The sequence below is a fragment of the Aedes aegypti genome, chromosome 2 (assembly GCF_002204515.2).
Source record: "Aedes aegypti strain LVP_AGWG chromosome 2, AaegL5.0 Primary Assembly, whole genome shotgun sequence".
Lineage (NCBI taxonomy): Eukaryota > Metazoa > Arthropoda > Insecta > Diptera > Culicidae > Aedes > Aedes aegypti.
The window spans coordinates 433,540,172-433,567,626 of record NC_035108.1 but is presented as its reverse complement, the minus strand read 5'-3'; the positions used below and the strand labels follow the sequence as shown (position 1 = coordinate 433,567,626).

The window sequence follows — 27,455 nt, the reverse complement described above, 5'->3', positions numbered from 1 at the left end:
GCTAATGTATAATCTTTGTTGTTTACAGATCAAGTTTGCCTCTGCATGTCCACAATTGTTACTTAAAGAAGAAGAAGGTACTCATCCAGTTTCCATGAAACTTATTTCATTTAATGCACCTATGTCTTTGCATTAGTTATACATCACAAAAAAAAACAAACTTCAGTATTTCTGTACAAAAACGCCCAATGAATCCAGAAAATTGCAATAAACCTACGAAGTGTTTAGTAGAATACCTATAACTAGATGAAAACCGAATTGGGCACTAAACCATTTAATTCTACTAGAGTTAGGTTCCTATGACAGATACGCGTATTTCGACGTATATCAAACTCGTCGTCATATTGAAGTTTTCAAAGTTTCAAACAATTTGACTAAAAAAACATACCAAAGTGAATCAAGTGCCCAAGTAGTATCTTATCATAGATAGATTTACATGACATCTTGACCAAACGAAGCGTTGAAAGCATATACAATTCCGATCAAAACCACTGATAAAACGTATACCTACATCACTTTAGAAGGTAATACAGTCAACTCTCCATAACATGATATTGAAGAGAGTTAGGGAGGTATTGAGTTACAGAACATGAAACCAGTGCAACTGTAAGCCAAGGGACTATCGAAGTAGCCATGAAAACTAATTTTTACTATGGTTCTCTAATTAGATATCGAGATACGAAATATTGAGTAAGGAAGAGTTGACTGTGTTAAAATTAAAATATTAAAATTAAATTTAAAATAATTTAAATTATATTAATTAAAAATATAAGAAGTGAATTTGCTTCTCAGATATTTTGTTAAGACTTTATAGTTGATATTGGATAACAGTCCAAGTCAACTCAAATCATAGAGTTGTGTTGTCGTATCTCCAAAAAAATAGCAACTTACATGCTTCATAATATGAAACGAATACTAATCTATACCAAAAAAGTGAATATACAAGAGCAATAAATTGAGTATGAATTTCAAATACGTTGTATTACTGAAAACGAAAAAAGATTTCTTTATAATTTGCCAATTATTCTGCATATCTGGAACCTCATGTGAATTTTAAAACCTCTTTCAATAGAATTCCGTGCAGAGCATATCGATCGGCAACCGACCCAGTTCAAATTGATTAACTTCAGTCGATCGTGCACAGAGTCCCGTTAGATGACATGATTCATACCGATGTGCGATGATGGAACTAAGCCGTACACAAGTTGTTGACAAGAGTGATCAAGATATTGAAAGAGAGAAGGTACCTATACAGCAAATAACCTGAGAATGGAAGAATAGGGACTGATTCATCAACTGGTTGCCGCGGCCCAAGACCGAAGACGACAATAAAAGGCGGCATTGTTAGCGCTCTGCTATAAAATCCATGACTTGCAACACGCTGCGAAGAATATAACTCTTTGAGAAAACGGGTCACGTTTCCCGCTCCGAAATTCGCCGATGACTGATTATAGAATTCTCAGGAAACAAGCTTCCTGATTTATTCGGTTAATTGATATAATATATGGGTAGGGTTGTAAGATCACTGAACCAAATCTCCGCCGTATGTTTGATAAACATGGTCATCTGTTGAGTTTCGCCGCCAAACAAGCAATTAAGTATGATTACAATTCCTATTGAGAAAAGTGTACTTTTGAATTACAAACTAATATCGTGTTCACTGGACAGAAGGCACACCATCAAAAGTGAGCCTCGTTAAGAGACAACTGAAGCAATCAAAATCATGCTCAGAAGCACTTTCCCTTTCGCGTTAACTTTGAAAAATGACCGCATCAATGCGATGACTTCCATGTGTTATCAAAACAGCCTTACACAACACTTTACCGTAGTGTTTGGCTTTCGGTTCATCCAAAATCAACAAGTAAAATCCCATCCCATGGAATTCGCCGGAATAATGGAAACCCATTGGCCATATCTTTACGCCTCGAGCACCGACCGCACTATGGGCCGTTTATTCCGTACAGACTTACGGGAAAAAATATTTGTGCTGCCTCATGTCACATTTAAGACGTATGTGACACAAATATGGTGATTATAAATCTTCGAGCTGTTTAACGGGAATACCTATAAGCAAAAGGAAACCCTAATTTAGCACTACACCATTCAATTCTATCAGAGTTCCTACCCTTTGACAGATACGCGTATTTCGAGCTCAATTGTAAAGCTGTCTCCAGTGTGGTTTACCAGTCGAATCTAGTACACGACACTGAAGATGGCCTTATAGTTGAGGTCGTAATACACGCATCTGTCAAAGGATACAAACTCTTTTGAAATTAAATGGTACATTAATAATTTTATTTTATTTTACTAACAAATTTGAAGCTCTTATTCTGATATTCCATAACTATCTTAATATAAGTATTTACCTCAAAATAAAGAACAAAAAAATCCTATCAAAACAGGACTTTTTTTTCGATTTTTGGATACCTGATCGCCCATAGTGGACCGGTGGCGTAGTGCAGAAAGAGCAAACCCTCAACTGTTTTCGTTCCATCATAGGAGTCTCTTGGTCAGTGATTTCACGGACTAGCCACCATCAAATGGTAACAACCGCCATTCCGATCGGTGATGATGGAGGTCCGTTGGACTTAGTCCAAAAGAAATTGAAAGTAAAGGTGATTAAAGACAATTATTATCGATTGCTTTCCTATCTTCCCGTACTGCAACAACAAGTCATTACATCCCCGAAGCTGAGGAGGAAAACGACGAGATAATGAGCTTCGGTCAGCCGAGCGAAGGGTGAACCACTGGTGGATGATCTTATGATGGATATTTAAAGGAAATTGGATGGATTTCTGGGTGATTAATTGCAAGAACTCTTGAGTAATTGCTATTGAGAAGGTAATTTCAGTGAAAAGTAATAGGAGAAAAGTATACGGATTAGTTATATTTTTACGGTTTGCTTCCAATAGTACTGAAGCTCGTTTTCTCAAACAGTTCCGAAGGTATAATTTGAAGAGTGTAACTCTATGGCAAACTCAGTATCCTAAACGCTGGGACGACCATGTTGTAAGGATGCTTTTTGATGCTTTTTGATAATTGAATTAGGACCAAATAATTGATAGTACACGAAACCAACGAAATGGCAAGGGAACATTCAGCTTTTCTATATTTCTTAAAAGTCTCTTTTAAAAAAAATACAATGGTTGCCAATTCCCGACGTGTTTCAAATTGTCAATTTCCTCCAGGCAGATGTAATCTATTCCAAAATCGTCATGGCAGCCAGTGCTTCCAAAACTGTTTCTGGAAATATACGTTTTGAAGAACCCTGATGTTCAACATTAATATCGATATGGTTCCGGACATGTTCCAAATTGTCCACTTCCAACAGGACACCTGAAAGCTACTAAAGAGTGAACTGTTGCCGCGACCACTGTGTAGTGCGGCAGTTCGTCCAGTTTGTGAAACAACCGTCTCATTCTTGCACACCAATAATCTCAAACAGTTCGATAGGGGTAGAATAAATACATACATAGCATACGATACAATGCGCTTCATTTCTATTGTACGAATTAGTCTAAAGAGTAACTGTCGCAGTTTCGGTCACGTAGTAAGTGATAGCCATTAAATTACAGTATATTTAGTAGGAAATATTTTTTTATTGTGAAAGTTGTTTGAGTTGGAAGAATACAGAAATGTAAGAAACATGTACTTTTGTAATACACTTATAAAATAACATTAAGGTGATTATGAAACGAAGCCAAACTTTGAATTTTCAAGTGCACAAGACTGGAGAATCTGTCAACAGTTCACGTTGAAAATCAATCAAATTGCTTGCTTGCTGGTGGTGGCCAATGGGATAAATTTTCAACGCGGAGCGCTGTTTGGTTCTCAAGTCTTGTGCTCTTGAAAATTTGAGGTGTGGCTTCGTTTTATAATCACCTTAATTAAATTTGCAGCTTAGAAGCTGTCCAGTTCGATAACTGCAAGATTGTATTCACCACTCAAAGTTACACCAACAGTGGACAGTGCATCTTTTGATTCCGCCTTAAGGCTGATACAAATATTAAATTTCTTTTATGTCCGAGACCACTTGGAAGGTACGAGGGGGGGGATAAAAATAAATAAGGAACAAAAAAATAAAAAGGAAAAAAAAGTTATTTTTTCGAATTTTTATTTTAAACGATAATTGTTAAACTTTTATCAAACGTCCTCTGGTTAATTATTTTAGTTGTTTTTAACTTTAAAAATTGAAAAAAAACCTAACTGATGTCAAAAAATGATGAATCTTTTTTTTTCTCCCCTTCAAAATTTCCGGATTTTTGAAGGGGGGGGGGGGTGACATAAAAGAAAATTAATATTTGTATCAGCCTAATTGCTATTCTTTCGATAGATACGCATTTTTCAACTACCAACCACTTTCAGTCTTCTTCACTGTCAACTACTAGCATCAACAGTAGATGCGACTGACACTGAAGAAGACTGAAAGTGGTAATCGAAATATGCATAATTTAAGGACTGGTCGAAAACACCATTTATTTGAGCTGTCAGTTTCACGCTCACTAACGCCATATTCCTATGTGGCCAGTATTATGTGATATCCGCAAAGCAACACTAGGGCGTCCTGCTTGAAATCGAAATCTCATGGCTCGACTAAACTCCTGAGCTTCTAAACAACTTTGCCGAGGACACCATCTTTCTAAGTGGTCTAGATCCTGAGATATCCACCAAAGAAAAGTTTTATGCTCACTGGTGCTACCTGGTGGCAAAGTATCGAATCTCTTGGCTCAAACAAAGATATCTTTTGAGTGACTAAACAACTTTGCCGGAGACACCATCTTTCTAAGTGGTCAGGGTCCTGAGACATCTGCAAAACAAAAATTTCTTGCACACTAGCGCTACCTGGTGGTAGAATTCCATATCTGAATAATCACCGCATGTAAGTCTTGAGCCTTTGAGATATCATTAAATGATTTTTGTTCTTATCCCTCAAGTTTCATATTATGCAAGTTCTAAAAAGTGCCCCTACCGGCCAAGTCCTCAATAAAAGGATGATCCACATCTCCTAAAGGTCGATCGTTATTATTACTTAATTTTCTCCGCAGACAGTACTATGCTATTCCTTAATCTTCTAATACGAGATATTCAACAACATCCCAAAACTGATGAAGGGCTCATATGACGCCCTCCAACCATGTGTCTTATAGGAGACCTGAATGTATTCAACTTATTCGTACCGTTGTCAGCATAGAAAATATTGTTTTTGCAATGTGAATACATAACGTAAAACGGAGTAACTTTGATATTTTTTGGAAAGAAAATCTGAATATTGCTAAATTTTGTTTTAACGATTTTTATTAAGTATTTTTGAAACAAGTACTTTTATCTTAGTTATCGATTGCAGTTACGCAGTCAACTATTCAATTCGAAGGAAACCATAATTTTTCATGAAATCGAAAAGCGATTTTCGGTTTTGGGTTAAATTTGATAATGGATATATAAAACTACTGTTTGATATCATTACAATCGGAATTGGATTGCAAAATGTTAATAAAGAGCATGAATCAGATTTGATGAACTAGGGTACAAAATTTATAGAAAAGTGTTTTAGGTCGGGACCAATATAGCAAACATCGTTATAAGTCTATAAAAAGTTGTATAAAATTATATTTATGTACAGTCAGTGACATAAGTTAGTAACCAAATGCTGTTTTTCCATACAAAATGCCCAAGTTTGGGGTGCTATATCTCAGCTTCTGGTAGTCCGAATAGGCTGAAATTTGGATGACGAACTACAAATAACTTTAAGTTTTGCCTGTAAGGGAATTATTACATTGCAGTCATTTTACATAGAGTATCAGAGGGTTGTTCAAAGACAAAAGTAAATAACCGAGAGTTTTTTTTTATTTTAATTCGAAAACGGTGACTGGTAACTTAACACTGAAACTAATACATGTGTATCAAAACAGCATAGGAAAAATTAGAAGTGTATCAAAACAGTATAGGAAAAATCAGAATTGATGAAGTTCAGCGTATTTTCAGGGCGCTAATCTAGTCAGGTCAGTTTGAACACCGACCAATTGTTCTCGATTTCAACGAAAATAGCTCAGAAGTGAAGTGTCCTAATAATACGCTTTACCTGCATTCGTTTTGCTCAATTATTAACATGAATCGTGTAATTTCGTTAAGAATGTTGTGGGCCACATACTACACACTTAAAAAAAAAATACGGATTACGGTGAAATTTCACCGTAATCTCAACAGCTGACGCTTCGGTGAAAAATCACCGAACAAACTGTAAAATCTTTGAACAAAATCATAAAGAAAAACAAGAATATGGCTCGAACCGGGGAATGAACTCCCGACCTACAGATCAGGAAGCAGTACTAAACCAGCTTTCACTGCTTGTTAGTGGTGTGTAAAAACTGAAACAAAAGGAAGCTCATGCCTGCCAGAGCGACTGTCATACGATTTCACAGAAGTTCGGTGAAAATAATGCTGTTACCGAACTGTTCGTTAGTATTCAACAGGGTTACAGTAAAATGGTTTGTTTCACGGATTTATTCCGGTAAAATAGTAGATTTCACAAATTTTCTCCGGTAAAATAGTTGATTTCACGGATTTTGTCGGATTTGTCGGTAAAATTACAGATTTCACAGGAAAACCTGTATTTTTGTTGTTTACATTTCAATTTTGGTGATTTATTCCACAGGACACTGCGATTTATTTTAAGTGTGTATCGAGGTTACCCGCATTATCACAGATATCCCGTTTTACGGTACTTAAACTTTCTTCAAAACTTACTTCGATTTAAATTTCGACCAAAATAACGTGCAGTAACTTTCATATATTGAGTTGTATCAATTTTACTTGTGCAATGTTGCCAGCTACCATATAATTTAGAACTCTTCATGAATAACTGGAATACAGTTGAAGAGTTTTCTTAACTTGCTGAGTATTCTATTTTCCTATTCCGCTAAAATTTTGTGATTTTGAACTTTTCTTATTTTTTCTCAAACAGTGTTGCTAGTCACATTAACATTTGTACGCGATAGACTGTATAGTAAGCAACACATCCTTCAACTTTGGTGAACATTCGGTATCGTTATCTTCGAAATTTAATGAAATCTGCATATAACACCCCTATGTAATCGATGCTTTTGGTAACGTTCGAGCAGTGTTGCCATCTAGTGGCAGAATATGAATGCTTAAATGGCCATTTTGGAAAGTCTAGCTCGACAAAAACACCACAGGGGTTTTAGTTTTAACACTGGGGTTGTTCCTATCTGACATTTCAGAAGGGACACGGGAAACAAAATACACCCAAAATTTGAGTTTAGGTTTAATTTGAGTTAAGGTGTGATATAATCTAAAATAAAACATAAAAAAAATGTTTTTTTGGACTTAAATAAACGAAAAACATTAAAAATTGAGTAAACATGTGTTTCTAGCATAAACTTAAGCTCTTGGCACAAAAATTGGGACAGGGCTTTAAAACCCTATTTATGCTTCAACTTTCCCTCGAATCTCTAATCGTTATTTTCACACCTAGGAATGCAAAAACATAATTAAGACCCTGTTATATTACGACCGATTCTTTTACGGCCATGTTAAAAAACGGGTAAGGGTTATTGAATCTATCGCCATGTCCAACGCGTCTAGTTGGGATATTGGTTGTTCAAAATGCATTTTATTAAAGATTTCATGCAACTTGCATTAAACTGCGAAGGCACTTATAGAACACAAGTTACCATGCTTTTACCCAGGTGAAATGTAACACCACAAAGAAGTAGTAGACATCATTGTGTATTTCTTTCACTACTTAACTGCGAAGTGCGGCTTCATAAGTGCGAAAATACTGTTTGGATTGTACAGAATAAGCCCGCTTAGGATACCGACTTGATTTGATGCAATCGCGCACTTTTATTAGCGTTTTCGCACTTGTAAAAACTTATGCATCCATTGGCGAAAGGAATGCGCAATATATTGCAAACGACATACTGGCCTTTTCGTGATCTAACGCAAAGCGCGAAGGTGGCACTGTTCTAGAACAGTGATTAGTGCATCCCAATCGAAGTTACTAATGACAACGTTCACCATAATCATTTAACTTATAAGTTTCTGGAAATTTATAGCACAGGGAACCGTAAATTATAATTTCATTTTGCAAAACGTTCGTAACCTAACCTCACACTTGATCGCCAATCCAACTTTTTGCAAGCGATAATGGTTGCCGCCAGTAAGTCTCCAAACAAAGTACTACGAATACCAATAACCTCGAAAAAAACGCATCGATGTTCGTTAAATATCCTTTGAGCTTTCGGTCAACATCAGAAAAACAAGAAAGTGAATGCTAGTCAGCAATTCTTTTTATGTTTACTAGCTCACAGCAAATAAAAGGAATGTTGCGACAGTTCTCACAGCAAACAAAGAAAATTTTGTGAACATTGCACTACTACGCAGGCAATTGGATTGGTCTATCTAATATAAAACAACTCAAGCCAAACGTCAAATCGACTGATCACTACCAGTTTAGAGTCATATTGGCCCCAAATTCAAATCGCGATAACTTCGCCAAATTTGAACGGATGTTCGTTTTTCCTGCAGCTTTGGAAAGCAAATTTAATTCAGTTTTAGCAAATATAGTAAAACTCAAAAAAGGGAAGGTTTATCGCGGGAAGGATTAGTTTGAAAAATGGTCTAAAACAGCGAGTATTGAAACATTGACCGCTTATATCTCAGAAGGAGTCCTATATCATTCTATATCTATATATTCGGTGAAGATTTACAACTGAGAAACTCACTGCAGATCAGTGAGAAGGCTATTTTTTACGAAAAAAAATGTTTGATAGGCGCATTTGCGGCACATGTCTGATTTGTTTGATTTTTAGAAACTAAGGAGAACTAGTGAGCTGAATACTTCAAAATCATGTGTATCGAAATAATACTAACTTACTTGTAAAAATGTTCGTTGTTTCTCAGTTCTCAATAATTGATTTTGTGTTTCCGATTTTAGAAACCTGTGGTATTCGTTTGCTTCATCCAATTTTCGTATTTAATTCGTTAATGTCGAACTGAAGCACAACTTTTCTCGCTAGCTCCTCCTACTGGCAACATATGGAACAAGCATTTTGTTCCCGTCGAACAAATGAACAGCATTGCCAAAGACACAAGTTTTCTAACATAACTTAAACTTGAGATACAGTCACCCCACGCAGTTGAATCACCCACAATTTATGAATCAGCTGAATTCAAAAGACAAAATTATTATCAAACTCAGAATTATTTTTACTGATAAGAAACTATGTGTAAAAATAATTATATGATGTTTTGTGACAAGTTTGATAATAATTTTGTCTTTTGAAATCAGCTGATTCATAAATTGTGGGTGATTCAACTGCGTGGGGTCACTGTATATAAGTTTGTAATATTTGATGCTCACTAGCGACTAGCGTCTCTTAGTGGCAGTTTGTTGAGTTAAGCAGACATGCAGCGTATAGGCTTTTGTTCGGACCCTTAACTAGGTTTGGACACTTATCTTATTTTATGCGCCAAAGAAGATCCGTTTTTTCCTATTCCGTTTAGTAGTTTAGTTCCGTTTGATGCTACACACTTGACGGTTGGTTTTGAAAGAGTTATGCACTAATTTTTTCGTACTTTTGTAGCATTCTGGTAAGTATTTTCTTCTCTTCTAGGTTCACTAAGGATTAGGTATGTACATATATCTTCTTTTCCCACGATGAACCAACCCTATTTGATTTTTTTTATATTTTTAGTAAAACTCAATTAAATTTGCTTTCCCGAACTGCGGAAAATTTTCAAATGTATTTGAATTTCGAGAAGTGTACTATTTTCATGAGAAGTACTATTTTCATGAAAATTACTCTATAAAACTATTTTTCAACATAAAAAAAAACATTGCGCAAATCAAAAATCTTTTAACAAATCGGTTTTACAAATCGGTTTCACAAATCGGTTCACTAACAAAAAAGTTACAGCCCTTCAAAGTGCTCTGGGGCCATATTGACTCCAAACACAAACAAAGGATAAAAAAAATGAATCTTGAAACCCTGATTTTTTTGTCCGAAAACGATTCAAAATAGTAAAGAATGCCAATTGTCCACTCACCTGTCCTCCGCTGCCGGTACGGGTCATCCACGTGCTTCTCGTTGTAGATGACCGAATGGAACGGTTCCGCATGGCCGTCCACCCCGTGGTGCAACGGGTGCGTCTCCGGATCGGAACTGTTCCGGAAGTAGTGCTTGGCCCGCTCGACATAGTAGCTGTCCCGCGAGGATATCACCTTCCCTTCGAACACCCCATCGATGATCGAGCCGAACACGTGACTGTCCGGATCGCCCAGCAGCTCCCCCTGGTAGAGGTGCGAGGTGTCCGCCTGGATTGGACCGCTTTCGGTGTGAATCTGCCGGAAGGAATGCAACAGGAGTGTAAGTTCCTCTGAGAATTGCTTAGAGAAAGTACCGTAATACTCACTTCTAACTTATCGCTAAATGTACTGAGATCTCGTCTTAGCCTAATGTTAAAATCTCTTCCGTGCGCCTTAAACCTAAGATATACATGGTGATCTTTGGTGACCGATCGTTTCGCCCTACTGTGACTAGCATGCAGATGTTTGTGGTCGTAGCTGAGGGTTTCGTAGTGGGATATGTATTCGTTGAGGGGACGTTCTGAAACGAGAAATTGGAGAAAAAGGGAAAGACGGGTTAACATCAATGGCGATAACATCATGAACAGCAAAAAAAAAACGATTGAGAGTAATGTAATATGGCACGACCCCGCACTTTCAATCAACGAATCCCAGCCAATTGCGAATCCCGGTACCCGGCGTCGGATGGTTCGTTACGTCGTAGTTAATTCAATTACCGGCTAAAATTAATACAACGCCGGCTAGTTACTCGAAAAAGGGACTCACTGTCTGGTGCCGGATTGGGCCTGTACTGCTATAATAGTGAAAGGTAGACTAATTTCCGGTGGTGATGCTTCTGCCAGGACGCACGCAGAGCTGTACAAGTTAACCCGTGAATACCCCGGACGATATTACTTTGAAATAAAATAGATGCTATACAAACTTAACTTACTACGCTGAAACGGTACAAACTCTAGTTGGAATTATATGGTACAGTACCGATTAGTAAATTATTTTGTGTATAATATTCAATCAAGATTGCACAAAAATTAAGAATTGAGTTGAGTCTAGTACACGACGCTGAAGACGGCCTTACACAGTTGAGGTCGAAATACGCGTATCTGTCAAAGGATACAAACTCTACTGAAATTAAATGGTATAGTAATTGTAATTGTAATTGTAATTGTAATTGTAATTTTATTGTTAACATCACGTAAACTTATTAGTAACAACCATTATTCAAGTCAAGGAAGTGGAGATACAAATAAGAAAAATTAACAGCGGACAGCTAAAGTACTAAATTCAACTTTTCATTTACTTTAAAATTCTAAATTAATGAAAACTGAATTTAGTACTACACCTTTTAATTCCAATAGAGTTTGTATCCTTTGACAGATACGCTTATTTCAACGTCAACTGTTTAAGATCGTCCTGGGTATTCACGGGTTAAGCCCAGGCGTTGGGCAGAGCAATTTCCCTTGGTTTTGATTCACCTGCGTGTAGGTGCGTACACAGGTGCACAATTGTTGCAGCGTTTAGCAAATTGCATATTCCTGACAGACGGAATCCATGCCCGCCGTTCGACTGACTGGTTGTGTATTTTGTTTGAACTTGTTTAAACATTATTCCCGTTGGCTGACGGGCGAGCACTTTTTGAACACGAAATAACTGCCGGTCAGCGAAACTGCTTCTGACACATAGCATTTTGAGTGACAGCCTATGGATATGGATGGTGAGTTCCGCACGTGGAAAAGCAATTAGAATAAATTAGTTATATGTGCTGGGTTGCCTGTTTGTTCATAGTCTGGACCCTGCGGGGTGCACAGATTTCATATATCGAGGGTTCCATCACGCTGTGGAAGGGGAATAAATTGTTGTCGCGTCGATGGAGCTGGAGCATGTTCTGGGAAAATAACTGATTTGTGTACGCCGAGGAGCCTGGGCAGCCATAGCGGTAAACGAGCAGCTATTGAGGAAGAGCAAGCTGAGGTTCGTGGGTTCGAATCATGCTAGTCGACGATCTTTTCGGGTTGTAAATTCTCACGATTCCTCAAGGCGTAGAGTATCTTCGTACCTGCCACACGATATACACATGCAAAAATGGTCAATCGGCAAATAAAGCTCTCAGTCAATAGCTGTGAAAGTGCTGATAGGAACACTAAGCTGTGCATCAGCCTCTATCCCAGTTAGGACGTAGCGCCACAAAGAAAAAGAAGTGTACGTCTGGCTTGTGGTTCCGAGGCACAAATGGAAATCCGCTTCGGAGCTTTGTCAGAACTCAATCAGTGTTGATTGGGTTCATGGATGTGTGGATAAATATTGCAGCAGGTGAACAGGGTAATACTTTGTGGTTCTGGTACCACGAACTCGTAGAAATTTCCATTTGGGTTGTTGATGGATAATTACTTAAACTAAGAAAGCAATATAATGATTAACAAAAGAGAAATATTGAGCCATTTCCACTTTAAAAGATATTCCTGGATTTGTAAACACGCACTCCTAGAGGATTTTTAGGTTAAAAATTTTTTTTGACTATTTTTTTATTGAAATTCTGAAGAAATTTTTGAAAAACTTATGAGTAACACCTTTCTTGAGGATAATCTCAACGCATTTTTCGACGAAATCAGTGAAAAATCCTTGAATAAATACCTGGAGGATGGAGTATGAACTTTTACTGTAATTTTAGAAGCGATATTGGATGAATTTTTGAAGGATTCATCGGAAAATCTCTCTTGAAACGAATTGTTATTTACAGGAATCTTTAGAAATATTGTTTGACTAATTTTGTAGAAAGTAGTGATCAATGGCTCAATTTGGAATGATTATCTAGAAATTTTCGAAGAAATGATTTAGCTTTTAAATTAATTGTAGTGCGATTATACTAAAGTAATTTCAAAATAGACCGTATTTTTTCCAGAATTGATGGAAAGTTTTTGTAAAATTATTACGTAAAATGTTTGTAATTTCGATTATTACTGGGACTCCAGTAAAAGTATCTGGCGATATTTTGAAACAAACTATTTCTCTTCCGAAATAAGTGGATGAACCTGTTTTCCTTTTTCTTACGCAATAATAATTGCTGTTCATGGATTATATATTTGAACACATTTCTGAGGATGGATGTTTTCTGGATTTGCTGAAGGATCTTTATACCAAATTGAAATATACTTTATACGCAAAATTCGTGTAAATCTGATTAATTTGTTAAATAATCTCTCGAGACTTTGTTTCAGACGTAGAAAAAGTACTAGAGCCACTTATGATAGCATTCGTGACATAGATTTTTTTTGTAAATATGATGTGGCAAATTTGTTGAATTCCTGTCACAATCCGTGGCGCGAAAATATTTCTAGAAAAACGCTCGTTGCCAAGTTGAATTAATTAAATCGTTATGTTTATTATAAATAGTCATCAATGGTTCAATGGCACGGATTGTCCAACATTTTTCCGAATTCAATTTACTCGAATTACGTTTTTCCGAACGACCAACTACCCCGAAAATTATTTTCCCGATTGTAATTTACATACTGAAAGCTATTCATGATCCTGCTGCCAAAAGTGTTCAACGTGCCAGCTGATGTTAGATTAAATGCAAATTTGTTATGTTTGCTATTATTGTGCGATAAACTCAAAAAAAAATCTTCCTTGTGATAGCCTAGCATGAAAAAGCAAGTACATGATAAAAAGTTTCATTGGAAGCGGAATGTTTGGCATATAGATGCTTGGCTTATAAACATTTGGCCGAATGGCCGTTTGGCTGACTTTTTCCTTCTTTAAATTAAAGGTTTCTTATCTTTTTTAATTTCCAATTTGAGTTTTGTGTTTCAATAATTATTAGCTTTTTCTGATAATATTTCAATCTTAATTATCCCTTCTTTTAATGATATGCTGTTTTTTTCCAAAATATTTCGCAAAGATATATTATTCGGCCAAACGTCCTTATGCCGTATGTTCATTAGGTCAAACGATTTTTTTTATTGTACTAGCGTGACGTAAGCCAATATAACTGCAGTTAGTCCATTGAGAATTTGGAAAAAAGGCTGGAGATAGAATCTATCAGTTTCCAGATAAATATCTTTTCCATGTCTTGATTAGAAACAATTTTGCCGAACGTCATTTTCCTAGCCGAAAACATGAAATTAAGTGAGCATGTCAATACTTGATACTAAAAATGCTAATAATTACTATTTTAAGAAAAAAAATGCATATCCAAAGAAAAATCTTTATCAAGAGTAGATTGAAAGAATTGAAAATGTTGGATCAAAACGTAAAATTCTGTAGTATTCACTTTCACTATAAAATTTGAAGGAATAGCATATCACCAGGAGAAAAAATCTGGTTGAAGTTTCAGAAGCTTTATTAATTTTTATTAATATATTTATCTATGAAGAACAGCCTTCTAATAAAAGAATGGTATATGGTAAAATCAGATGAAATCAGTAGAAACTGCAAGTAGAACATTATCTACACAGCAAAGCTTCAAAGAACTGCAGCTCATACAATTCGTCAGTGACAAACAAAAAATCATCTTCAGCTTCACCATTGAAAACCACTGACAAATTGCGGTGGGAGGAAAGTGGGTGGTAGCGATTTATAAAAGACCTAACTGTATTTTGAAAAGCAGACCTGCCAATATGCCCTACCAGTTATCGAGTTCTAATCCAGATAATTTCCAAATCAAATCATTTATAAGAGAATCATTAATTTGAAGCGATTATCAAACTTGCTGAATTCAGTCTATTACACCGATAATTAAAAAAAACATGGTAAAAGTGTTCGTAAAAACAGCACCTTCGGTGAAACAGTGCATTCGGGAAAATGGTTTTGGGAGAAAATCCTCCGAGAAAAAATCTTTCGGTGAAATGTCGGACAATCATGGCACGAATTTTACATAATTAGTACATAATACCATCACCCCGTATCCCAGGCAACCAGAAGTCGCATAACAGTTTATGAACATAGTCGTTTATTTATACAAATTGCATCAAACCCGCACTACATGGTGGATGAAATCGTTTGATCGATGGGTTTCCTCGCATAAAACGTTATTTTCTGAGTTCATATGTACATTTTGTTTCGTCCCGTATACTCGTACAAAGTTAGTCGGATCAATCCGTGGCAGCTGTCAAGTTAACTTTGTTATCATAAATTAAGTCGCATAAGAGTACAGATTGATTCGCAGTAAAATTGATACACTCGCATTGGATGCTATTTATCATCATATAAAAATGCACGTATTTCGCCTCCACTTTTGTACGTATAAGGCCTTTTCACACCATCTTATACGTGAAACTTTCCACATATAAGCACCGTATAAGCAAAAGGTGATTCCGTTATACGTACATTCTGGTTGTCTGGGATACCATTACCCCGAACGTACCAAAATAGAATAATAGGAAATAGCATTCGGGTTAATGGCATTCGGGGTAATAGGGTAGAATCTATTGCAAACAGTTTGCGATGACGTAGGAATTGCCTATAGAAGTTTAGTTTTGGTAACAGTTCTAGCGAATCAATTTTATGAGAAACAAGGCCATGATCATGAAAGTTATAGCAGAAGCGTTCAATCAAGCCTAACATGTTATTAGCTTTATTTTTTTTCCATAGTATTATAGTGATCGAAGAAAGTAAGTTTTGAATCTAAAATAATGCCTAAGTCTCTGATTCTATGACATTTTTCAACATTTTTATTGCCTAAAATTATTATTGTATTAGGAACAGAAACATATTCCTGTTAAATAAGGTTAAATTTTTCACATTCAGTTGTGCATTTTTTGTTTCCAAATAAAGTTTCATATCGTCTTCTTAAATTAATAAAGTGGCGATACCCTAACCAAATCTACATGTCTTCGCATAGAAATTGATGAATTTTCACAACAAACACGCATCTACTGAGTAGGGATAAGTTAAAATAGTCGAACTTAATTGTTTTTTTTTTTTTTTTTTCATTGTAATACGTTGTAAATTTGCCAAAATAACAATTTGTAGCATCGTTGAACAGGTAAAAAATGAGCTTACGAGTCGCCCCTGAATTAATACTTTTATTTTGTCATGAATAAACTACAGATCGTTCACAAACAGTATAAATAAAAGCTATCCCAATTAAGAGCCTAGTGGAATCCATTATGTGGCATGTATGGGAGTTGACCTATTTCTCTTCAATTTCACTTTTAGCTCGCGAAAGGTTAAACATGAATCCATCCATTAAAGAAGTTTGATAATAACAATTTTGTATCAGTGTGTTTTACTAAAATCTTGATACAAAGCTTCTACATGATTTTAATTTTAACTGCACTCAGCGAATAGTTCACAAATTCCGAACTCCAACGAATAGCTTATTATAAATCGGCCTTGTGTGTCTCCAAGATAATCGTCACCCCTTCCTCAATCTCCAGCCTGAGACTAAATAAGGGTGGCATTACGGATATTTTGTTAGTTAACTTAAATTATCACCTATATGGTTTTGCATAACACATTTTACGCAGTGTATTCTGTGCTTTTTCGCCATTGGCGACTTCTGATATATACCGCTCGGTGTTTTTTGGTATACTCTCTGTGTATCGATACTTCAAGTAACTTGAATGATGAGATAATACAACGTCCTACATTTATGGAAACCATGGAAAAAGCTGGTCCTATGCAGTCTGTGAATACTACAAAAGAGACTCCATGATGGATTCCGATCTGACTAGAATCAGGAAACAATGGAACAGACGTCGTTTACCATAGAAAACCTGTGAATCGTAGTCGTAGGTATACATATACTTTGTTGTTTCCAATTTAGGTAAATTGAGACTAAATTGGCCTTGCTCCAAATGATCTTGTCAATTGCTTGTAATTTTCCGTACAGGATAATTCTCTTCACGGCTATTTGAAGAAAAGTATATTAAACAATATGGCATGCAACACTAATAGCTCCCTACTTTCCGAAGGTTAAGCTAGTGCTGGTGTATATTCTTGTAAGCTAATGCTGCAACAGTTTTACTCTGAGTAGATGAAAAAACCTAATTTAGTACGATACCATTTAATTCCACTAGAGTTTGTATCCTATGACAGATACGCGTATTTCGACCTCAACTGTAAGGCCGTCTTCAGTGTCGTGTACTAGACTCGACTAGCTCAACGGCCTTACAGTTGAGGTCGAAATACGCGTATCTGTCAAAGGATACAAACTCTAGTGGAATTAAATGGTATCGTACTAAATTCGGTTTCTTCATCTACTTATAGGTATTCTACTAAACAGCTCGAAGATTTATTACCAGTTACCCACGATTTAAATTTTCACCTTGTGATACGCAAATGCGGTTTGAAATGCTCTATACATGTGCTGGAAAAAAAAATGTTCGGCTCAACTATTTAAAAGCAGCACGAAAAATGTCAGTAATCAAGGCGATCAACCATATATTGTAGGCTACCTGCATTAAATTCGACAGCCAAAATGCACCAACATTACACAAAAACTTCAGAATCATACGGCTGAACAACGCCGTTAATTTCCGGTCACCGCACCACACTCATTAACGTTACATTATCCTTTTTCCAATTTGCGCAAACAAGTACCTGTCATGCAACAACAACAACCGGTGCTAAAGGCATGCAATCCGACCAATCCAACTCGAACAATTCAGTTGTCGGCAGTCAAACTAACAGGCATTTAAATAAGGGATCTGTGAAATATCAAAAAGAAATAGCTGACAGAATAATAAGACAAAAGCAATTTTTAGCAATAAAAGAGTCAAAAAAGCAATCAAAATTTCGAAAACCACCAATGAAAATTAAGCACAAACAAACTGTAAAAAATAGTGGTATTCAAAACACATTTTTTTTTGGAATTGTTGAATATTGTAGTGATTATTTTTAGTTTTCTTTTGGAAAATATTTAATTTTTAAATGCTGATTTTCGATTTTTTTTATTGCTTTTTGAAAATATATTCATATTGCTTGTTTCGATTCATTTCATTGTAATGGTTTGCCTTTTCCAAGGGCATGATAACAATTTTCCCTCTCAGATGTCCTGGTTCCCTAGCTCATCGGATCGGTAATCGCCGGCAGCAACCAATTGTGTCGTGTGCCACAACTCTGCACTTTGCACACCAATCGACATTGCGATGCAACATTGTTTCCGAATAATAATAAACGATCCTTTTGCTGCCAGTTCAGGCAGTTCGATCCCCTCTTCTTTGCCGCTGAGTTGAGCCCGGATCAGCACGGTTCAACAACATCCAATTTCAATCTTCATACTCCTGCCTGGCGTGGTGGTCTGTCGGGCAAAAAATTCAGGAAGTGAAATAAAACTTGATTACACATACATACACGCTACATCGGAGGGGCACCCATATTGAAGAAGTAGGTTTGACTGGCTCTGGTACCATGTTCCGGATAACCGAACATACACACCTGTCCGTTGCGCCCATCCACCCCCACCTGTTCAGTGCAAAAACTTTTGCTAGGCTTCCGGGGCGCGGTGACGACTGCGACGAAAACAGTTTATCACAGCTGTCAGCTGCATACAAGCCCCTTTTTCACCACCCACTCTCTCCCACCGATCAAGTGGGAAATGACAAACAAGCCGGGAAAGGTAGAATTGCATACAAACATATACATTAGACATGTTCACTTTAGCCAAAGATTTTTGACGTCCCTTAGGTAACTCAGGTAAGTCAGATCTGAAAATATTGTATAATATTGGTCCCAAAACACTGCTTGAGGAACACCAGCTCTTAGGAGGAAGTCTTTCAGACCTGGAGTTCTGATAATCAACCTGAAGTGTACGATATGACAAATAACTTTGGATTATTCTAACAATGTATGATGGAAAATGAAAGTTTTTTTTTTTTATTTTTTTAATCAAGCCTTCATGCCAAAGCCTTTCGAATGCTTTTTCTAAACAAAAAACATTTTTAAAATTTGGACAAGCCTAATAAATATTCACACAAAAATCGAGACAAGCACACTGCAAAAAGAAGGATATCAATCGGCGGGACGAGGTCGAACCAATGCACCGCTCCTCGAGCGTTTAGATTGAGGGGCATATGTGTTGCATATTATTTGGGGCAAGAAAAAGAACAAGACCAACAACCAGTTCGCTCCATGTTTTCTACGTTCCTCGAATAGTCCGGGTTTGAGTGCGGGGGCGGATGGTGGGTTTACATTTTTCGAAACGGAACTGTCGTCATATCGTTCCGGAGTTGCAACTCGGGTGCCGGAGATCGAGATTACCGTCTCCGCTCCGGTTCGTTATGGGCGGTGCAATGTATGGAATGGATTGTTCTTTTCTTCGTATGAGGGGCACCGGGAACAAGGGTGCAGAAATTAAATTGCCAACTTAAATAGAGCACGAAAACATTGTGGGAGGTCATGGCGGCGGAGAGAAAATAACAAAGTGGCATTTCCATTTCATAATCAAAAGCAGGTTAGTTAGGGAGACCGGCAAAGTATGGAAGCAGACCTTCGAGTGCCACCATCAAATGGAAAATGAATTGCGTGAATTTTGAAATGTTTACTCAAGGATAGGTAGGGTGCTGTTGGGAACGAATGTGGCGCAGCTGATATAGACAAATAGTAGCAAAAATATTAAAAGGAAGGACCTTTAATTTCCAGAGGGATTCTAAGAACCGTAAGAAAAAAACATTCGGAAGTTCTACTAAAAAGTTTTACTAGATATTTTTGTATTGCCTTAAATTACTGATATATTTTTTGCCTATAATTAATTATCAACATTCATTCATTATTTTATACATCTAGCAACTTCATCGCTCCATCCAGGCGATAATTGTATAAATTTTGGATCTCTCATGAGTCTATATCAAGGTTTCGAATAGATTTCTAACAAAATTTCACATTTCCAAAGGGTTCAACGAAAAATCTAAGACAATGGTTCTTGAAATATCTTTTTGAAATTGTAATTTGTATATCAATAGTTTAAATGGGACGTTACAATGTCACCTTCCTACAACCTACATCATTAGTATAGCATTTTATATTTCTTGAAAATATGTAGTTCAAAGCCACAGCCCGCGCCATTCTCACGACAAATGAGACATTTCACAGTGGAAACATAAACATGTAGGGGTAGGCACTCCAAACAACGGAACTTCCATGTGCTGCTTGGTGCATACCTGCTCACAAAGGCACAGCCAAATCATAAAGAATGTTTCCCAACTAGGGAAAAATTCTCTAGCTCGCTTGCATCCAACATACTGGGACAGAAACATATCGTCGGAAAAACATTTTCCATTGCATGTGTTGTTGGGTGTATTCTGCGAGAGTATGGAACATAGTTTCATCTCACTGTAGTATATGTTCAGTTTCTTTTCCCCGAATACCAGTTCCCCGAATGACCCTTTTCCCTGAGATCCATTTTCCTGTGTGACACGTTTTTCCGAAAATTTCTTCGGTTCAAAAAGATACAGGAATAGTTTTAAAAACACGTGTAAGAACGATAATTCAATATTTGTCAATGAACAGTTCGGATTTCGACATGTACATTCGACCACTCATCAGCTTTTACGTGTAACAAATTTGATCCGTTCCAACAAATCTGAAGGCTGTTCCACTGGTCTTGATCTATCTAAACATTAAAATACAAAGGTATCGACCGTGATAAATATATTTTGAATTTGTTTATCGGCATATCGGTCTATTTTGCTCGAAGTAAGAGGGAGCATGGAGAAGAAAGCAATGAATACTAGATGGATAGGTACCGTAAGAGAACGGCGAGAGAAATTGGATTAGATGTTGAAGAGGGCATACCAACTTGAAACGTGCTTCCTTGTGGCTAACGTCCCCTATGGGAACGGCTTGGGTGTGTTTTTAGAATGACACTACCAAGACAGCCTGCCTAGGCTTTGGATTCCGAGATGTTGCACCTCAATAGAGCTACTTTTGCCTTGAGTTTTCTTGATTTTGCTATTTTTCTCCGAATTTCATACCTTTTAATGTCTGTACCCCGAATTCAGTGCTAGGGTGATAAACTAGAAAGAGCAATAAGCAATCATAAGAGGAGGATATTTGGTCATTCGCGACTAAACACATATTGCCAAAATTGCCGAGATCGGTGGAACTCGAAAGAACCGCCAACTAATAAAGAAGGGTTAATATAAGATGAAAAGGTATATTTGCAAAAACGACATTCGGTGAATTGATGAAATAAAATAAGTTGAAAGACCAGGGAAAAAAAGGTGAATGATATATGAAATGCAAATATTTGGAGATGGTGCATATTGACAAGATCAAGTATGAAGATATCTTTTACTCCTCTTCGATGCTTATGTATTTTGAAGGAAGAATCTTCCCTGTCCATTATTTTTAGGTCAACGTACTGACCTAAATGGCCGTAAAACGGTTAAAAGGACGATAATAAGGAAGTTAACATTGTAGAGAAATAATTTTCCGGTATATTGCATTCCGGTTAATGTTTCCGAGTAATGTCGGAGAACCGAATTGAAAGCGTTTTCTTACAAGCAGGTGAAATCAACTCACCTGTAATAATTCTGAACTGCTACGGCAAATCAAATGTAATATGTTGTTAACAAACTGTTGATAAAAGCTAAATTTAGTTTTACCAGATATGCAAATATTTCTGACAATGTTGAGTGCCAACAACTTTTCGGGGAAATGGGTTATTCGGTGAAACCGACTATACGGAAAATTTGATTTCAGGTAACTAGCGTTCGGCGAAACGACATTCGGGGAACCGAAATTCGGCGAAAAGTAGCACAACCATTTCAACACAACGAATCGGCCAAGCTATGCACCGTCCACCGGATGGACTCTTAAATTTGGATAATTTCATTAAAAGTTTCGAATCTACCGGGCAGCACGATTCGTTCCCTGCCTAGCATAACACTGCTGAAGGTTTGAGATTCGTTGGTGAGAAGAAAAAAAATCCTTGCTTGCGATAGCTGGTAGATTCTCCATGGGAAACATAGTTTATAATGAGCAGCAAACTGGATCCATTGCACTATACACACTGGTGTGAAGCTCCGCGGACGGTTCCCTTTTTTCTGCGTTCAAGTTTTACAGTTTATTAAGAAGTCGCCAAAACGAAGGAAAAAATAGTTAGCAAAGTTTAATTGGGCGTAAATTTGCTTGACGCTAGGAACAGGATTCAGTAAATACAAGCGTGTCATTATTTTAACTATAGAAAATTTACATTGAAATTGAGATGGAAAACAATGAAAATGTTGTTTATCATTTTTATCTGTAACCCATTGCGAATAACAATAATCATAAATCTTCACACAAATTAGAATACAATTATTATTTAAAGTGGAGATCAATTCAATTGGCACAGAATATCTGTTGAATAACATCCGAGAGATAAGTGCCTATGCCTTATAAATTATAACTCACATTCAAGCAAGCGCCAAAATGTGATTCCCGAAACATCATATGATGAGCAGAGCACAGCAAATGGATTAGGTCCGGCTCTCTTATCGCGACCAGGTCTTGCAACTAAGGGAAGAAAAAAAATCCCTTTTTTCGACCGTGACAGGACTCGAACCTGCAATCTTCGGATCCGAAGTCCGACGCCTTCTCCATTAGGCCACACGGCCGGCCGTATAAGTCTTCTGTGGGATATGCTTTATGACCCAGTGATAAACAATTCAATTAACATGTTCACTGTGCCCAGATGAAAAAGAATTTTAAATAATACAAGAAATAATAATAAAATAATAGCCCTGGAACTATTTTTAAACGCGTTTGAAATTAGTATGAAAATCACTTTTGAATCAGTCCTCGGCGAATTTTACTACGGGACGAGCGATTATTATGTAAATGAAATTATATATTTCTCGATTACTTTTTCAAATCGACGTAAGTAACTTTCACAAGGATTTGAGAAACTTAATTAAGAATCACAACCTGTCTTCTAAAACTGTTTTACAATGAATCATCTTTTTAACATTTTTTCGCCGTGTACATCGCATAAATTATGCATACAATTAGCTCGCGTTAAAAAACTAGGTAGTTTCTATTATTTTCCATAAAAATCATTATAACAAAATGATCAGTTACTTTCGACGTTTTTCTACCAGTGTAAAATCGGCTCAAGTAGTGTTTTGTTTTGATTTGTGGTTAAGTCACTTTGTCTCTCCATACAACGGAGCGTTGAAAGTAGCGGTTGGGTTGCGAAAGTTGAAGTTCTTACTTACGCCGTTTTGTAATGTCGGAATTAAGCGTTCTAATAGTGAAAAATATAGTTGGGTAAGAGCGGAACGTGTGGAATTTCGTCTGGGAAACACGTAGGATCGATAAAGTAAGTTCGTTCACTTTTCTGACTTGAGACTATTTAAATAAGTTTTCGAGATTTAGAAAAATGTGCTGTTTCGAACAAGCTGCAAAAAAATGCAACTTTTCCGTTGTTAAACAAATCAGTTGATAGGATATTAAAATCGAAATCGCTGGATCCAGGAACCAGTTTTCCATGGACCATCTCATGTCAGCATGGAAAAAAGTCAAAATCGTTTAGTTCAAGAAAAATGGAGAACAAAGAAAAACATGTTTTGGCACAGTTGCATGAAATTAAATGGTCCAAAATTTAACTAATTTTTACAAATAATAAGGTTGGCTTAATCATGTTTATAAGTTTTTGAAAACCACACTAATTTACTAAACAAAAACTTGAATGGTTTTGAATAGTTTGAGAGTTTATGGTTATGGTTTTAATGCTGCGAAAATTTGAGAATTGTTTTAAAAGTGCATTTTTTTTTAATGTCACAACATAAAATAAAAATTTAACAATCAAGATTTAGAAAAATGTCGAATTACCAACGAAATAAGATTATTTAATTTATTTTTGAATGAGCCGTGAGAGTTTCACTTAGACGTGTAATCATAGAGATATGGACAGTATATTCTTGAATATTTTTATAACTTCTGATCGTACAAATGTGTTATTACAAGCATGAAACGAGCGCACCAGTTGGTAATTCATCCTCGACTGAACAGTCACAATCTCAGCGTCAATACACTTAAGTAGGGATACAAAATCACTCTGATGACGCGCAAATGAAGTGCTAACTGAAAAAAATCACTCCGATCGCCCGAAAACGAGCGAAAAACGAATCGGACAACTTGGACCTTCGCAAAGCACTCAGCATTTTTGTATGAGCCATACTGTACACTAAATATGCGATTACAAATTTGTGAATCGGAACAAAAAAAAAACGAGTTTGAATGAACTTTTTTTTTGCGAGCCTAAGACAGTAGTGCTCAACCTGCGGACCGCAGGTGCCTCTCGATGCCAATAAATGCAGCCCGTGAAATAATTTCTGAGAATATATAAATAAGATTATGTACATTTTAATTTAATTGAGATTCAATTATATTAAAGAAGGAAAGGGGCATGATACTTTTAAGCGAGATGAGTTACTGTTTTAACTAACGATATTCCGCTAGCGATCCTAGTAATCCACTAGGAGAAACACCACGATCCCGATAAAAAATCCGATGCCGTTATAGCGATATCGCATGCCGATTCCGTTGAAAGCTGAGATCCCACTCAGAAGTCTTCATTGTCTACTCATTTACAGAAATGAATTTGCTTAATATTTCCAGGTTTCCCCATATTTTGAAAAAAATAATTCCAGGTTCGAGAAATTCTCCAAATTACATAAATGATTGACAAATTATTCAATTTATATTACTAAATCAAAACACTTGAACAAAAAGAAATCAAACAATATATTCTGAAGTATTTCCCACTTCAATAAAAAAAATGTTCTAAATGTAAGCAACACAAAAAACACAAAAAAAATATTACTTTGTTTCAATTCCCATGAAAATCAAGAAAGCTTATCAAATGATCAAAAGATGCCTTTAGTCTTCAAAGAAAATAGTCCACTCGAACTTGAGGAAAAAATAGCCTTTTCCTTAAAATTCCTCTGGAAAACGTTTTGTATTTTTCCGCACATGATATCATGGGGCAGGGCTGGTAGAGACTGATTGTTTTGGAGACATATTTACTGAAAAATAAACAAACTAACTAACAAGAACAACGACATGAGAGTTGAATTCCTCTTCTAAACAGGTTTCTCTAACAATATATCTAAGACTTTTCTTGAATTCTTCGTGACATTACAATAAATATTACTGTTCATTTTACTGTAGATTGCCTTGATGTCATTCTTCATTTTACATAGATTCTTCCATTGATTTCCTTGAGACTTTCTCCAACATTCCTGCTTAGAGTATCCTCAAGAATTCCAAATGTCCCCATTTTTTTGTGAAAAATTTTCCAAGGATGTCTTTAAAGATTTTTTTCAATTATTTATCAAAGAATGTCAAGTATTTTTTTCTGACTCTTCGGAGAAAATTTTGAAAAAAAAAATCACTTGGAATTTCTTAACAAGACTAACTTATGATAAAACTTGTGTGAGTTCTAAATATGCCTTGATGAGTTCCTAAGATGATCTCTGGAAAAACTACTGGATTCTTAATAAAACTCTTCCAAGGATTTTCTCGATGAATTTCTAAGATAAGCAATAAACCTTAGAATTTTTGAATAATGTCCTACAAAACTTGTTGAAGAAACTCGTACAGAATTTCTGAAGAAGTTTATGGGTGAATGTTCGAGCAATGCCTGTAATTATCGCTGTAGTATTAACTGATGTGGAACCTTGAATAAAGTTTTAAAAATCCATGGAGATTTGGACATTTTATTTGAAACATTATATGAGAATTGTTTGAACCGCAGCAATAATATTTTGATGAAATGATCCCGAGGGAAATTTCCGGAAGGACTTTTTCAGGAATTCTTGGAAAAGTTTATAATTGATTTCAACGAAGGCTTTTTTTAGCAATTCCTGAGAGTAATCGTCGATGTTTTTTCAGAAGAATGCTTATGAATGGAATAAATGAAAAATTTTGGATTAGCAGTTATTGCAGGGTTTTTGAGAAAAATGTCGAAACGATTTTGTTTTCAAAAACCGGGTGTGGAATAACTGCTGTAGGATCTGGTGGATTTCATATAAGTAACAATTGTAAAAGTAAATCGGTTAAAGAATCTGTGAAAAAAAAAACATCTGAAGAAAATACCGGGAGTTAGGATTTGATTTTTTTTTCAGAGTAATCTATGTGAAAATTAATTTATGTTTTTCTGGATTCTAAAGAAATTCCTGAAAAAATCTCCTCTAATTTTTCAAAAGATAAATTAACATCGTTGTAGGAGTTTCTGAAATATAACAAAAGGAATCTTTTGAGAAATCACTAAAACTCCCAAAACATTCCTCGGGATCTGCGAAAAATATCATTAGGAACTAGTCGCATAATAGTCTCTTGAAGTTTTCTCTGGAGCATCTAGAATTTTGAGCCTGGATTCACTGCAAACAGGCTAAGGCAAAAAAGTAATCATAGATACCATTTTGCTTAAAATAGAGACTTTAGAGACCTTACATTAAAAATAGAGACTATTTTTAAATTGAAATAGTGACCAAAACTCTAAAAACAGTCCTGCTTACCTGAGAAAATATACCTGTTGTAATTTTTTCCTAAAAAGTTTATTCTTTTTGTAGAACAGGATTAAAAAAATTGGAATGTTCTCAATCATGTTTTATATGCTTGTGAACGACACCCAACTGATGATTTTATGTCACAAAAATGACATATTCTACCATGTATTACTCACTCAAATTCCAGGTAGTACACACCCTGCGTAAGATTTCAATCGAAAATCTACGGTTCGGACTAGGAATATCAGAAATTCACTAAGAATGCCCAGATTCCACTGCTTTTGCTCAGAACCTGGAGATTCCACTGTAAAATAATCAGAACTCGAGTATTTGTTTAATTTTACAGAGTTTCTCGTGAGAACATCTAACTTAGATGTCATAATCTCCAAAACTAGAAATTTTGGGGGTACACTAGAAATTCAAGGAGTCTGCTTATATACTTCAAATTTATCAAGTATATCTCTGCAAATTTTCTGGAACCAGCTAGAAATCCTCCGGATCCCATTCAAAATCCACAAAATTTAACTGGATTTTTTTAAATGAGTAAGGCTTTACGACTTCAAACAGAGCGTGATGAATGATTTTGAGTTCTCAAGTAAAAAAAAACAATTTTGTTTGCAGGTAAAACTTGTTTGATAGGCGATGTATGTTCAAACTGACAAATTTCCAAAGTATCACTTTTGAGAGAAAATTCACTTGGGTCACTGCCTTACTATTTTAGGATAGGAACACAGAACTAAGAATTTGCTGAAAAGCTCAATCGCTTCAAAAAGTCGCATAGTTCATTGATTCGAATATCAATTCAACCAGTCTCCCAGTCGCTATCGCCCTTGTTCAAAAGAGCAGTGAACATCCATTTTTCATGCTCAAACTGGTGAACGAAAATTATGAATCTAATTTGCCACGCTCACCCT

The 27,455-nt window shown here is 36.2% G+C and overlaps 1 protein-coding gene and 1 non-coding gene across 7 annotated transcripts in view; both read right to left on the bottom strand.

Annotated features, from left to right (window-relative positions):
* Positions 1–27,455, bottom strand: part of LOC5575585 (disintegrin and metalloproteinase domain-containing protein 10) — a 290,899-nt gene that overhangs the window by 45,044 nt on the left and 218,400 nt on the right. For all 6 annotated transcript variants that reach the window (XR_002500943.1, XR_002500942.1, XM_021847790.1 and 3 more), the window contains exons 4-5: positions 10,435–10,628; positions 10,069–10,363 (exon numbers count right to left, since the gene is read on the bottom strand). Coding sequence is in view for 4 of the 6 variants with exons in the window: in XM_021847790.1 (XP_021703482.1) it covers positions 10,069–10,363; positions 10,435–10,628 (489 nt within the window). In the remaining 2 variants the exon portion in view is untranslated. The remainder of the gene's footprint in view (positions 1–10,068; positions 10,364–10,434; positions 10,629–27,455) is intronic.
* On the bottom strand, positions 22,572–22,644 carry Trnar-ucg. Its single transcript has one exon. It is a non-coding gene; the product is annotated as a tRNA-Arg (tRNA).